We start from the raw sequence: 13190 nt of genomic DNA on the forward strand, positions 1-13190 counted from the left end.
AGGTGTTCCAATTAAAACACAGCAAGAATAGCAGTGAATGAGATTTATTGATTAATTAACGTCAACATCAATACAATTACAAAAGGCAAAACCCAATAAGAATACCAACTTCTCCACTTTTACGAGAACGTATATATAAATGAGTGGGAAAATTCTGCGATTACTCACTGTACCACTGAATGTGAATGCGCGTGTAATTTTGTGCGCTTGAGTGGCTATGCATTAGTGTATATGTTTTTATGTGAGCTTATGTGTGTTTATACGTATGTATTATGTGTGTGTATCCGTGTTTGTAATTTGTGTGCGTGTGTGTATGTGTGTATTTGGGTTTTGCGTATGTGCTTATGTGTGTTCATATATATGCACTATGTGTGCGCGTCCGTGTTTGTATTTTGTGTGAATTTTCAGGATTTGCGCGTGTAGTTTTTTGTGTGTATGAATGTGCGTGTGTGTGCGCGCACTTTTTAGGATTTGCGAGTGTGTGTGTGTAAGTTCTGTGTATGTGCATGTGTGCGCGCATATGTGTGTGTGCATAGGATGGGGAGATCTAAATCTTAATCATTAACCAGTTCCTGTACAGATTCCAGTGGCGTGAAAAATCAGCAATTTGGGATTTGGTCTTTACACTTCGCAATACATTCCCGATGAAGGCTTTCTAAAATCTTTGTTTTGTTTATTTACAGATTTTAAAATCATAATATCTGTTTCATGCTAATTCCCATTGGCACATGCAGACAGCCGCAGGGTGGCAAACGCACGGGTTTAAATGCCACCAGATTTACATTGGTGTCGTTAAAGATGACCACTGCTTCCACTTAGTCTCCCAAGAGTACATTGGGTTTCATTAATTGTTGCATGTATTAAAATGGTAAACAGTACAATGAATATGGCACTCAACTTCCACAGTCAACCAATAACAACCTCACTAACATAAAAAAAAGCTAAATTGCAGATTTCCAACGGTATAAATAATCAATGGAATGTTGTTTGTCGGTTTGATTGTTTCTCCCTTTTCTTTTACCTTTTTAAAATTTGTTTTGGTCATTTCTGTAATCAGTACAAATCGCGACAGCAAATACAAATTACCGCCCAGAAAGTGCAGCAAACTTTTTTTTTACAGGACTCTAAGGTTTAAGCACCGCTTCAATATTTCTGGAACACAGAAGAGTTTCTGCTTTCTGTCTGAGGCAGTATTTTGCAGTAGCTGTTTCCAGTCCGCTCCCCTGTTCCAGCACAATATTGCAAGGGAAAGTGAACCGCAGATGGAAGTTAACCACTTGGTAGCCGGGAGAGAGAAAAGTGGTGGAACATGCAGAGAAATCCTTCAAACTAATACAGTTCCTCAGGTATTGAAGATCACTCGCCATTGATGCCTGAACTGCGCGAGGAAATTTAAGAAAACTATTTCCACTGGTTTTATTATTGCTGTTGTCGGCAGCCGCCAACATTCCTGATCGTTTATAAAGCAGTACATGAGACATGTAGCAGGGAGATAGAAAAGTTTCGTTTCGGTTGGCCACAAAACTGGGCGCTGACGGTTCCTAAACGGTTAAACCTGGGCACTGTGGAGTCGCTGGTGAGCATCAAGGTGCCTGCTGGCGACCGAGAGCTAAAATTTGCGGTTGTTTGTCTTTGGAATTCTGCTGGCGTGTCATTGGACACTGGCTGCTGGCCGTGTAACTATTGGACGGGAGAGTTTGATTGGCATCGAAACGTCTCCCCCCCCCCCCCCCCCCGCAGTAAAACGCTGCAGAAGTTTGTATCAATCAGCCTGGGGGAGGCAGGCGGGCGGGGGACGCTGGGGGAGACGGGGGAGGATGACAGAGTAGAGGCAGAAAGTGGACTAAGTTCAATGAGTGCTCTCACTCAGTCAGCACCATGCTAACTGTGACTGTGAGAGATGTGACCAGCGCTGGGCTCCTGTTGTGCCTGTACGCCTGAAGTCCAAACCTTGCAATCCTTCCCAGTTTGTTTCTGAATTTGGAACCCGCCACTGAGCATTACCGCCTGGGCTCCGGCCATTTCAAGGAAAGTTTGCTATTTGCTAGCTTTTGGACCATTCTTATTCGGGCGATGAGTGAAAGGAGGCGATCAGCAGCTGCCCTGAGTTCAAGGGCTCACGCCTTCTCGGTGGAAGCACTGATCGGGACAAATAAAAAGCGGAAAATTCAGGAATGGGGCGAGAAGACCATGGAACTGAGTGTGGACAGTATAAACCCGGACTCGGACCTTGCAGACACAGTGGATTCAAGCCAGTGTATGGAGATCAACTCCGGTAGGACCTTAAAAATACCCCCTCACATACACTCGGGTTTCCCAACACATCCTCCTGACTGCAGCTTTGCTCCTCAAACCTGGAGGGTTTTTTTTTTGAAAAAAGAGGGAAGGATGTCGGGGGAATTATTTCTCTCATAACGAAAATCTGAAGTTTGGTTTTTCGCGTCTCGCGTTCATCCCACTCCGGTTTTCGGAGCGATATGTTAATCTCAATGACCGGACCGAACCCCTTGTGGTCTCTGTTCCGTGATAGCAAATACTTTATCGTGTTGTTTTAACCGCGAACTTTTAACTCGTTTTCCCGGATCCAACTTTAGGATTTCACGCAATGTACGTGTTGTCAGTTTTCAAGTTTTTCAAAACAAATTAAGAGGCCAGCCTAGAGTTTGGCGAAGTTTATTCCGAAGGGGAGTAGGTAGGCGAAGGGGGGGATAATTGAGTGAGGCGAGATAATATTAGGCCACTGTTCAGTGTGCACACATTGTCATTTCGCTATTTTTAAATGAGGAATGTAAGATCTCCGACTCCTCGCTGACTCCGATGGCGACCCACTTTGTTGGTCGTTGCGCATCTCTGTCGCCGGCCTGTACCTGAAGCTCAGGTCCCGCTGTCTGGCTGGAGTCAGGGCTGAGGGACAATGCTGTCCCGCTGGGATTGCCCCGTCTGGCTGGACGGCTGCAGTTAACAGGATGACAGCTCGGGGGCTGCGGGCGGACGCGATGGTTCCCTAATACACAGCAGGCCGCTATCGACACCCCGCACTGGATTCCCAGCACTGCTAGAAGTCCAGTTCCGTTATGATTAAAAATAACCCTCCAATTCCCAGCGCTTTCGGGATCGACACACACACCAACAGAGTGAAAACCTGGCACTGGTTGAGAAATTAATAGTTAGCAGTGAGATTCCATTCTATGGAGGTTTCTATTGAATGTTTTATTGTTAAAGGCTGTCAAAGACCCTACACTATTCTCACTGTTACTTTGTGGTTATTTGGGAGAATTTGTACCTCTCAGAAACCCTGTCAAGGTGTTCCGAGCCGATTGAACATTTGCCTGTGTCCGCGGCTCCGGCCTCTCACAGGGCTCATCAAACACCTGATTCTGTCCACAAGAAATCCCGAGGGCTAGAAATGCGCCGATATTCCAAAATGCAGAATTCCAACTTAATTTAAAAAAATCTTTTTTGTGTGTGTAAAGAATAAGTCGAGCGAGTCAAGGGAGAAATGGGCGTGGAGGCGTGCATAGACAATGTCAATGTGACACCTTCCCCAGTTCCCACTTCCCAACGGGGAGTCTGGGTTTTAATGTGAATTGAAACGGCAGAAACGGGGTGGCGCCTGAGGATCTGCAGACTGCAGCCCCACTACTGCCGTCAACTCTTCAGTCGTTCTTTCCCGGGGAGAAAGCAGAGAGTGTGCCATATGTAGGACAACGGATATTGAAGCGACAGGTGTCTGAACACCGGCTACTGCGCCTTCCTTAATTGTAACTGTGATGGACGCTTGGAGCTTTCCTCTCAGATGCTCGTTAAAGATGGGAAGAAACTAGCAGCTATTACTTTCATTTAATCGGGACATGACAGAGAAACAAATGAAACATTGGTGCAGCATTGCTCTGTTTTGGAAGAAAGGCAACGAGCCCCATTCTCTAACACCATGGGGTTAGGTACTCAGCGCTGTCATCTTAAACAGCATCTGAAGCCCCGAGTAAGAGGTGGCCACTGCAGAGTATTCCAGTGCGTGGGCATTGCTGGGATTAAGGACAGGAATTTTCCTTTGAAGTTACAGTTAAAAAGCCAGCTTTGTTAGCTGGACGCCGCGCTTATAATTATTGTGGGAGAACCGCACAAACTTTCTGAGAGCTAAAAATCACACAACACCGGCATCTCCAAATCATTTCTGATAGCTGATAGAGAAAGAGGCTCTTTTTCAAATCTAACCGATGATATGATATATTGTCCTTCCCTCCAATTCTTCTTATTAACAAGTTTATCCACCCCCACCTCCACTACCCACCCGCCAGTAACTGCAAAGAGGAAACTGTGGTTAGATCAAACGGCTTCGGCCAATTTTCCAAAAGTGATGGGAAGGCAAGCTCGCCAGTCCCAGAAACAGATTCTCGGAAAGAAACACAGATGTGCACACGAACTGATTAAATTGCTCCATATTTAGGGCCAATATTTCTTGTATCTGAAATCCACCCCCCACCCCCCCCTCCGCCCCATTAATCCGTTTCCACTCGTGAACTGTTTGCTGTGCCTGATCACTCGGACGATAGGTTTGTACAGGACTTTGAAAAACAAAAGACAGGGGTCATTACTCACTGTTCGGAACGATGGTGAAATAACGCAGTGAATTCTGTAAGTGACCGGCTTTGTCCAATTTGCACAGGACCTCAGTCCACCGCTCTCTCTCAGGAGTTCCTTGCAGCACTTGTTCAGAAGGCAACAGCTGTGCCTGAACTCTGGGGATGTTGTATGACTGGGATCAGCACTGTGCACGGGGGAGCTTACACCTCGCGGCTTTACTAGGGCAGGCTCCAAAACTTTTAATAAAAGAGGACTGAGGAGTAGAAAATCGGTCTAGGAAGCTTTTGTAAAATTACTTGATAATAGGCATTGGTGCTGCAAACTGCCGATTATTCCAGAAAGGAAGGCGATAATATTTTAGAATGTGCTTTCTACTTTCGGCCAAGTGTACTTACTGAAGGCGCGACATTCCACGGCGTTTACCAACTCCGAAAGTACATTCTGTATCCCGTTTTTAAATTCTTAATTGAGAGAGAAAAGCATTGGATTTTTTGGTTTAACAATTTCATTCAGTTTCAGAAATTCTATCTAATTATTTATTGGATGTTTTGTCCCACCCCACTCAGCACAGCAAGTACAGTTTCCCTGAATTCATCAATTCTACTGCAATTTGAATTGAGCGATTCAAAAACATAACTGCCTTGACAATACTTGGACAAAGTTTAAAATCCTGACGAAGGAGGAACGGTCTGAAAGCTTGTCCCCGCAAATAAACCTGTTGGACTATAACCTGGAATTGTGCGATTTTTAAACTTTGTCCACCCCAGTCCAACACCGACTCCTCGACATCAACACTTGAACAGACAGTATTTATATTCCAGTGTAATATTTCTGTCGAGAAGCAACGTGGACTTTGATTTATAATTGTTTGTGTAATCTGCTAATGTTTGGATCGCACCTTTGTCTGAGAGTTTGGCATGAAATGTCCAAGGTCTTGAAAGGAATATTTGGGAACAGACTGCTTTGTTGTTCACATGGAAATAAATTACATTTAGAAGGGGTAATATTAACAGCATGGACAGGACACGAGATGAGATTCTCATCTCATTACTTCCTCTAAAAAACAAGTTGGCCGTTTCCGACTGATACTTTAGTAAAGGCGTTTATCTATTTCATACACAATTTTATTTTATATATTGTATGTGGTGACACGGTCGCGATGTTTCAGAAGACACGAGGCAATTTTAGCAGAAAGAAAACGGGGATCCAAAGGTCGGTTGCATTTTCACAGTATTAACTTTAGGAGCGACAGATATTTAGTCAAAACTGGTGTTGCAATTTAAACGAAGTACTTCAGAAGGCTGAGTGATCTTATTTGAATGCAACATTTCAGACAATTTTCCTTTCAATGAAGTCCAGCGGCAAAGACATAAGGTAGAAGAGACGTTGTCTTTGCTTTATGCAGACGATATGTTGTGCTTTCAGTGTAATTGTTCAGGGGTTCCCATCCTATAAATTGGCAATAATCCTCTAGAAATATTGCAATTTCAGTGTAATAATTTTAAGAAGAGGTGGTTTAATTTCAGTGTCCTATTTTAGATGATACGTATATTGCGATTAGGGTTTATTTTACTAGATACTGATTTGTAATTTTTATATCTTGCACTAGAAAAATTGGGAATGTAAAATATATCTAATATACTGAAATGTCTGTATTGTCGGCGCACAAGTTTAGTTGTGCCACTATGAAATCAGAAGTGAAAGTGCAATGCTAGATGTAGCTCTCAGGCAGTTCTAATGTAATTCATTTAAAAATGCAGTGTTGTGATTTTAGAAATGTTGTGGAAGTTGCAGCACGGTGATAGGAGTTCAATAGTTTGAGACTTTTTAAATTTTTTTTACAGTATGTTGAAAGCAGCAATGTTAGATTTAGTGTTAAATAGTTTGTATGGGGACATTATTGCAAACGTAATATACGTTAGAAACTGAATAGTTGGAATTTAATTTCAGTATATTGAAGTAAGCAATGTTTTAATTTCAATATACTTTAAAAGTACCTGTATTATTTTGTTAGTGCAATAATCTAGAAGATCTTTTTAGTAATTTCAAAAACTCAATTGAAATGGAACTGTTATGATTTAATAAAAATATTTTATAAATATTTTGTGCAATTCTGGTCTCCCTCCTATAGGAAGGATGTTGTGAAACTTGAAAGGGTTCAGAAAAGATTTACAAGGATGTCTCCAGGGTTGGAAGGTTTGAGCTATAGGCAGAGGTTGGATAGGCTGGGGCTGTTTTCCTTGGAGCGTTGGAGGCTGAGGGGTGACCTTTATAGAGGTTTATAAAATCATGAGGGGCATGTTTCAGATAAATAGGCAAGGTATTTTCCCTGGGTTGGGGGAATACAGAACTAGAGGGCATAGGTTTAGGGTGAGAGGGCAAAGTTTTCATACAGAGGATGGTGCGTGTATGGAATGAGCTGCCAGAGGAAGTGGTGGAGGCTGGTACAATGACAACATTTAAAAGGCATCTGGATGGGTATATGAATAGGAAGGGTTTAGAGGGATATGAGCCAACTGCTGGCAAATGGGACGAGATTAATTTAGGATACCTGGTCGGCATGGATGAGTTGGACCAAAGGATCTGTTTCCATGCTGTACATCTCTATGCCTCTCTGACTAAGTGCAAGATTTTCAACATGCTTGGCTGAAAGGCACAATGTTAGAAGTTAGGCACTATGTTTTATAATAAGTAGAATCTTATGCATGATGTAGAATGTTTTGAAGATTCAATATTCCATCAGTGTGGTATTTAAGCGGAGTTGAAATTTCAGTTTGACATTTTTATAAAGGTTGTATGAATGAGAAGGATTCCAAAAATAAGAAGGAAAACAGTGCTATGCTATGCAATGATTGAATCCCATGGAAGTTTTGGAGCCAGAGACTTCACCTCACTCCATTTACCCCTCATCTTCATACTTTTTCTAAACGTTGATTGAAATAACAATAAAATGCAATCAGAACATTGTTACTTCTCAGCTCACACGGCATTGCTCTCGCTCTCTCTCTCTGTCTCTCTCTCTCTCTCTCTCTCTCTGTCTTTCTCCCTTAGGGAATTAGATACACATGTTCAGATTGCAAATTTCAAATTAAGCTCAGCAAGTCATTGTTATGGGTCAAATCATCTGTCAAAACACAAGTTATTCGGAGAATATTGTCTTTAAGTAAAAGCTATGATACAAGTATTGGAAGACACAAGAGAAAACTCAGTCATGCATTTTGCTAAATTTGCATTTTTAAACATTCAACTTTTTATTGAAATTTTACTTTAGATATTAAAAATTTCAGTTACTGAAAACAGAATCAACAAAATAAATTACAAAATATTTGATTAATTTGCAAGCTTCTAAATGTGCATTCAGATGATGATGTAAATCCTTACTCTGAAGTCGCATCTATTGTGTATTGTAGTTTTATAGCTTTAACATTGTAAAGATGCATAGCAGAACCACCCTGTAAAGGTGCATAGCAGAACCACCTAAATGAGCAACAGGTACGAGAGGAACTTTGAACAAGTCATACATCTGTACTGAATGTTTTACAGATTACAAATTTTAACTGTTGTAGAATTGAAATTTCTTGTTGATATTTAGACATTGTTGAGACAGAGTTGCAATGCTCATGTAACATTTAAGAAGAATTAATATTGTAATTAGATGAATTATCAACGTAATACATTGGAGCATGTAGTTTTGTAATTTGTGTTGCACAATATTGTAGCTTTGGTGTATTATTGTTGAAGTTTTGCAAATTTTCTCTGATACTTTAATGATGAAAGTGTAATTTAGGAAAAGAAGTGTTATTGCTTGGTAAGGACATGGTTTTCATATAATATTTTGGCATGCATTGCTATAATGGTTACAATATTTTTCAAGGGACAATGATGCACTTTAAGTGCAATTCTTTAAGAACATAAGCATCCGATTAGTCCCTAAAACCAACACACATGTTGATCTCCCAGTTCTTCTATTATTTATCCAATTGTTTATTGTTTTTACATATCATTTGTCATTCTGACTCCCTCAGCAATTTGTTTGATGCATTCACCACCTTCCATGTAGTTGCCTTTAAATTCCTATTTCTAAGCATGCTCCTTGTTCTAAAGTGGAAAATGTGAACATAATATCATGTCCAATTTATCTACAACCTATTTAAATTTTAATGCCCCTTGTTTTTATATTGTGCAATTCAAATCATATGCATACATTGGATAAATAGTCACTTCACTGATCCCTTGCCAGATTGGTACATCTGTATTCAGAACAACATCACCCTCTGTCATCCTAGTTTGCTTTATCTGAACATTGCCAAATTCCAATCCATTGCAAAAGCTCCTAATCATGGCAAATCATTAGTTCATTGTTTAATTCATTCTGCAGAAACACTGCCAAGCATTTGTCCATGCTGCATGAACAAATCTAAGCGATGGAACAAACTAAGTTAGTTCACTTAAATTTGAAATAAATGAGGAAACTAATAGTTAACATGAAAGTTCTTGTAAATAAAAACCTAGAAGAATGGATATCTGCTATCTTTGCTCAGTCCAGTCTAAATGCCACTCCAGACCTTCAGCAATGTGCCAGCTATGTTGGAGTGGACTTGCCAGTAGTGTCAACATAATATGGATAAATAAAAGAAAACAATTGTATTATACAAGTACCTAACATATTCGTGAAGAGGTTACTTACAGAATTTCTGTTCCATTTTTCTTTAATAAATTCATTCCATTTGGCAGAACCCACATCATATAAATTCACACTCACACTCAGCATGTCATCACCATCTATGTGTTTTGCTATCTTCTTGCTGAAGATGTCTTCTAACACCTTATCCACAACTGATCTTTAATTCATGAGCATGTAGTTTCCTGAGTCATCTTTATGTCCAAAATTATGGGGGTTTTTTTGCAAAATGTATGTATTTACAACTTAGCTTGGCATGAAGTACTTTAGTTCTGTCAGTGCACAACGAATTTAAAAAAAAAACAGCTTCACACACAAATTTTTCCAGCTTATCTTTGATGCATATCTTGTAACATTTAGATTTTTTTTTATCCAAAAACAGTTGTCTTGGAAAGAGACAAGTTATTTAAATCAAAAAGCATTCTGAGTAATTTATTGAAATGCACTTTTGAACTGCAGTTTATTTCTGTTTAATTTCAAGTCAGAAGTTATTTCTCAGCTTTTTTTGAAATACATCGGTCTGCCTAAAGTCTCTAAAGAGAAATCATTTAAAGCTTTCAAAAACATTTATTGAGGACAGTTAGCTTTTGTGATTGATGAAGAAACCAGCTCTATGAAAATAAAATGTGTAAGTAGTTTCACATAATAACTGCAAATTAAATATTATTTTTGACAAGAAAGAACTAGCTAAGCTAAACAACTACTCCAAATATACATATGGAGCTAGTTATCACTATTTATTATTTAATTACTATTTAATATGTGTAACTATCAGTTAAAAGCTAAAAAAGACAAAAACATACTGCAGTCTTGTGCTGTATCTTCAAAGAAAAGATGAGTTGCAGAGTCCTTTGAAGGCACAGGATAGAAAAAGTACCTAAGTATTTTAAAGTCAGCTTTTCCTGTTTGTTATTCAGGGTTTCTCAAATATTTTCTCTAGGTGATAACATTTTATGAGGCATCAAAATAGAACTCACAAAGTGAATAACCAGAAATATGAATCAGAAAATACTTATTGCAAAAATGTTATGGGAAACACAAAAGTGCTACTGGTCCAATACATCTTTTTGCAAGTGTATTTTGTCTTAGCTGCTTTCCAGACTTCAGGTATTAATCCATTTCTTAATAATCCCACAATGAAAGCACCAAGGCCATGACCTTACAGGAAAAACCAAGAGAATCCTGGAAAAACTCAGCAAAAACAGTTTAAACCATTTATTTGGTATTTGTTTCAGTTCTTCCACCACATGAAGCAAAACATCATTCACTGCTTCTTCTTGCAAGTTTTGTTACTTCTATTGTTGCTCAAATTGATCTTGTCTCTTAGTTACCTAACTGTTTAAAATCTCTATTTTTTACAAAACATATCTACATTTCTTTCATTTGAACAGTGCTGTAGCCAGTCCAGATTCTTTAACGCAGCTCCAGACCTTTCAAAATTTGCTTAATTTATTAACATGCAACATTTTTATCAGCAAAGATCATCATTGATCTGACAGAATATTTCTATTGCACCTGTTCTCTTTTCTTAAAGATTTGAATTCATCATATAGTAAACAGATATCTTAAAGAGTTTGCTGACTTGACTTCTGTTTCCAGCTCCTGGTTTTAACTGCAGTGTAGGTGTAAACTTTATGATTTTCTCGATGAACTATTTCATGTAACCATTCAATACTGTAACAAGCGTTATGGTTTCACATCTATAGTACAGTGCATAATTTCCCAAACTATCCCGTTAAATTGAAGGCACTGTACTGCTCATATACATAGTTCTTGCCTGTCTATAAAGTTCTTGTACTGGATTAGTGGTGCTGGAAGAGCACAGCAGTTCAGGCAGCATCCAACGAGCAGCGAAATCAACGTTTCGGGCAAAAGCCCTTCATCAGGAATAAAGGCAGTGAGCCTGAAGCATGGAGAGATAAGCTAGAGGAGGGTGGGGGTGGGGAGAGAGTAGCATAGAGTACAATGGGTGAGTGGGGGAGGGGATGAAGGTGATAGGTCAAGGAGGAGAGGGTGGAGTGGATAGGTGGAAAAGAAGATAGGCAGGTCGGACAAGTCAAGGAGTTAGTAACTGAGCTGCAAGTTTGAAACTAGGATGAGGTGGGGGAAGGGGAAATGAGGAAGCTGTTGAAGTCCACATTGATGCCCTGGGGTTGAAGTGTTCCGAGGCGGAAGATGAGGCGTTCTTCCTCCAGTCGTCTGGTGGTGAGGGAGCGGCGGTGAAGGAGGCCCAGGACCTCCATGTCCTCGGCAGAGTGGGAGGGGGAGTTGAAATGTTGGGCCACGGGGCGGTTTGGTTGATTGGTGCGGGTGTCTCGGAGATGTTCCCTAAAGCGCTCTGCTAGGAGGCGCCCAGTCTCCCCAATGTAGAGGCGACCACATCGGGAGCAACGGATACAATAAATGATATTGGTGGATGTGCAGGTGAAACTTTGATGGATGTGGAAGGCTCCTTTAGGGCCTTGGATGAAGGTGAGGGAGGAGGTGTGGGCACAGGTTTTACAGTTCCTGCGGTGGCAGGGGAAAGTGCCAGAATGGGAGGGTGGGTCGTAGGGGGGTGTGGACCTGACCAGGTAGTGACGGAGGGAACGGTCTTTGCGGAAGGCGGAAAGGGGTGGGGAGGGAAATATATCCCTGGTGGTGGGGTCTTTTTGGAGGTGGCGGAAATGCCGACGGATGATTTGGTTGATGCGAAGGTTGGTAGGGTGGAAGGTGAGCACCAGGGGCGTTCTGTCCTTGTTACGGTTGGAGGGGTGGGGTCTGAGGGCGGAGGTGCGGGATGTGGACGAGATGCGTTGGAGGGCATCTTTAACCACGTGGGAAGGGAAATTGCGGTCTCTAAAGAAGGAGGCCATCTGGTGTGTCCCCTGGCCTCGGAAACGCCATTAGCCATGCGGCTGACGCAGCTACCACCCCCACGCTGAGTGATGATGTTACTTCCACCCCCATCATGGCCACTCCCACAGCCACTTCCGGCCCTCACATCATCGCTGATGCCACATGCTCAGTTACCTCCACCACCCCTACTGCCATGATCACCACCACTTCCGCCTCCACCAGCGCCACTCACCTGCATTCTGCTGACACAGCCCCCACAGACCTCCCTGTCACTATCCCCACACCCCAGAACCCCGAGGGCAACATTACCCTAGCTGATGCCTCCACCCCCATTCCCCCCACCATCACACCCACTCCAGGTACTGGCTCCGACCCCACTCCCAGCTCCACACCCACACCAGATCCCAGCTCCCGGCCCTGCCGAGTTTTCACCATCCCTCCAGACCTCCCACTCACTGAGGATGAACGGTCAGTCCTCAGCAAAGGACTCACCTTCATCCCCCTCCGTCCACGCATCAATGAATTTAATACACGACGTGACATCGAACAATTCTTCCGTTGCCTCCGCCTCCGAGCTTACTTTCACAATCAGGACTCCCGCCCACCTTCCGAGGACCCCTTCGCCCACCTCCAACACACTGCATCCACCTGGACACCCCGCGCTGGCCTATTACCTGCCCTCGACCTCTTCATTTCCAACTGCCGCCGGGACATTAACCGCCTCAACCTGTCGTCCCCCCTCCCCCACTCCAACCTCTCACCCTCACAACGCGCAGCCCTCCAATCCCTCTGCTCCAATCCCAACCTCACCATCAAGCCAGCGGATAAAGGGGGCGCAGTGGTAGTCTGGCGCACTGACCTCTACACCGCTGAAGCCAAACGCCAACTCGAGGACACCTCTTCCTACTGCTCCCTCGACCATGACCCCACCCCCCATCACCAAACCATCATCTCCCAGACCATACAGAACCTCATCACCTCAGGAGATCTCCCACCCACAGCTTCCAACCTCATAGTCCGGGAACCCCGCACTGCCCGGTTCTACCTCCTTCCCAAGATCCACAAGCCTGACCACCCTGGCCGACCC

At 42.4% G+C, this 13190-nt stretch overlaps 1 protein-coding gene across 2 annotated transcripts in view; it reads left to right on the forward strand.

The window, feature by feature from the left end:
• Positions 1-13190, forward strand: part of tbx15 (T-box transcription factor 15) — a 114736-nt gene that overhangs the window by 6276 nt on the left and 95270 nt on the right. The window contains exon 1 of one of the 2 annotated variants that reach the window (XM_072585247.1): positions 1801-2275. The exons of the other annotated variant lie outside the window; for it this stretch is intronic. Coding sequence (XP_072441348.1) covers positions 2074-2275 — 202 coding nt within the window. The 5' untranslated portion in view covers positions 1801-2073. Of the gene's footprint in view, positions 1-1800; positions 2276-13190 lie in introns of those variants that run through there. 2 annotated transcript variants of the gene reach the window in all.

Source organism: Chiloscyllium punctatum, chromosome 15, assembly GCF_047496795.1.
Source record: "Chiloscyllium punctatum isolate Juve2018m chromosome 15, sChiPun1.3, whole genome shotgun sequence".
Classification (NCBI taxonomy): domain Eukaryota; kingdom Metazoa; phylum Chordata; class Chondrichthyes; order Orectolobiformes; family Hemiscylliidae; genus Chiloscyllium; species Chiloscyllium punctatum.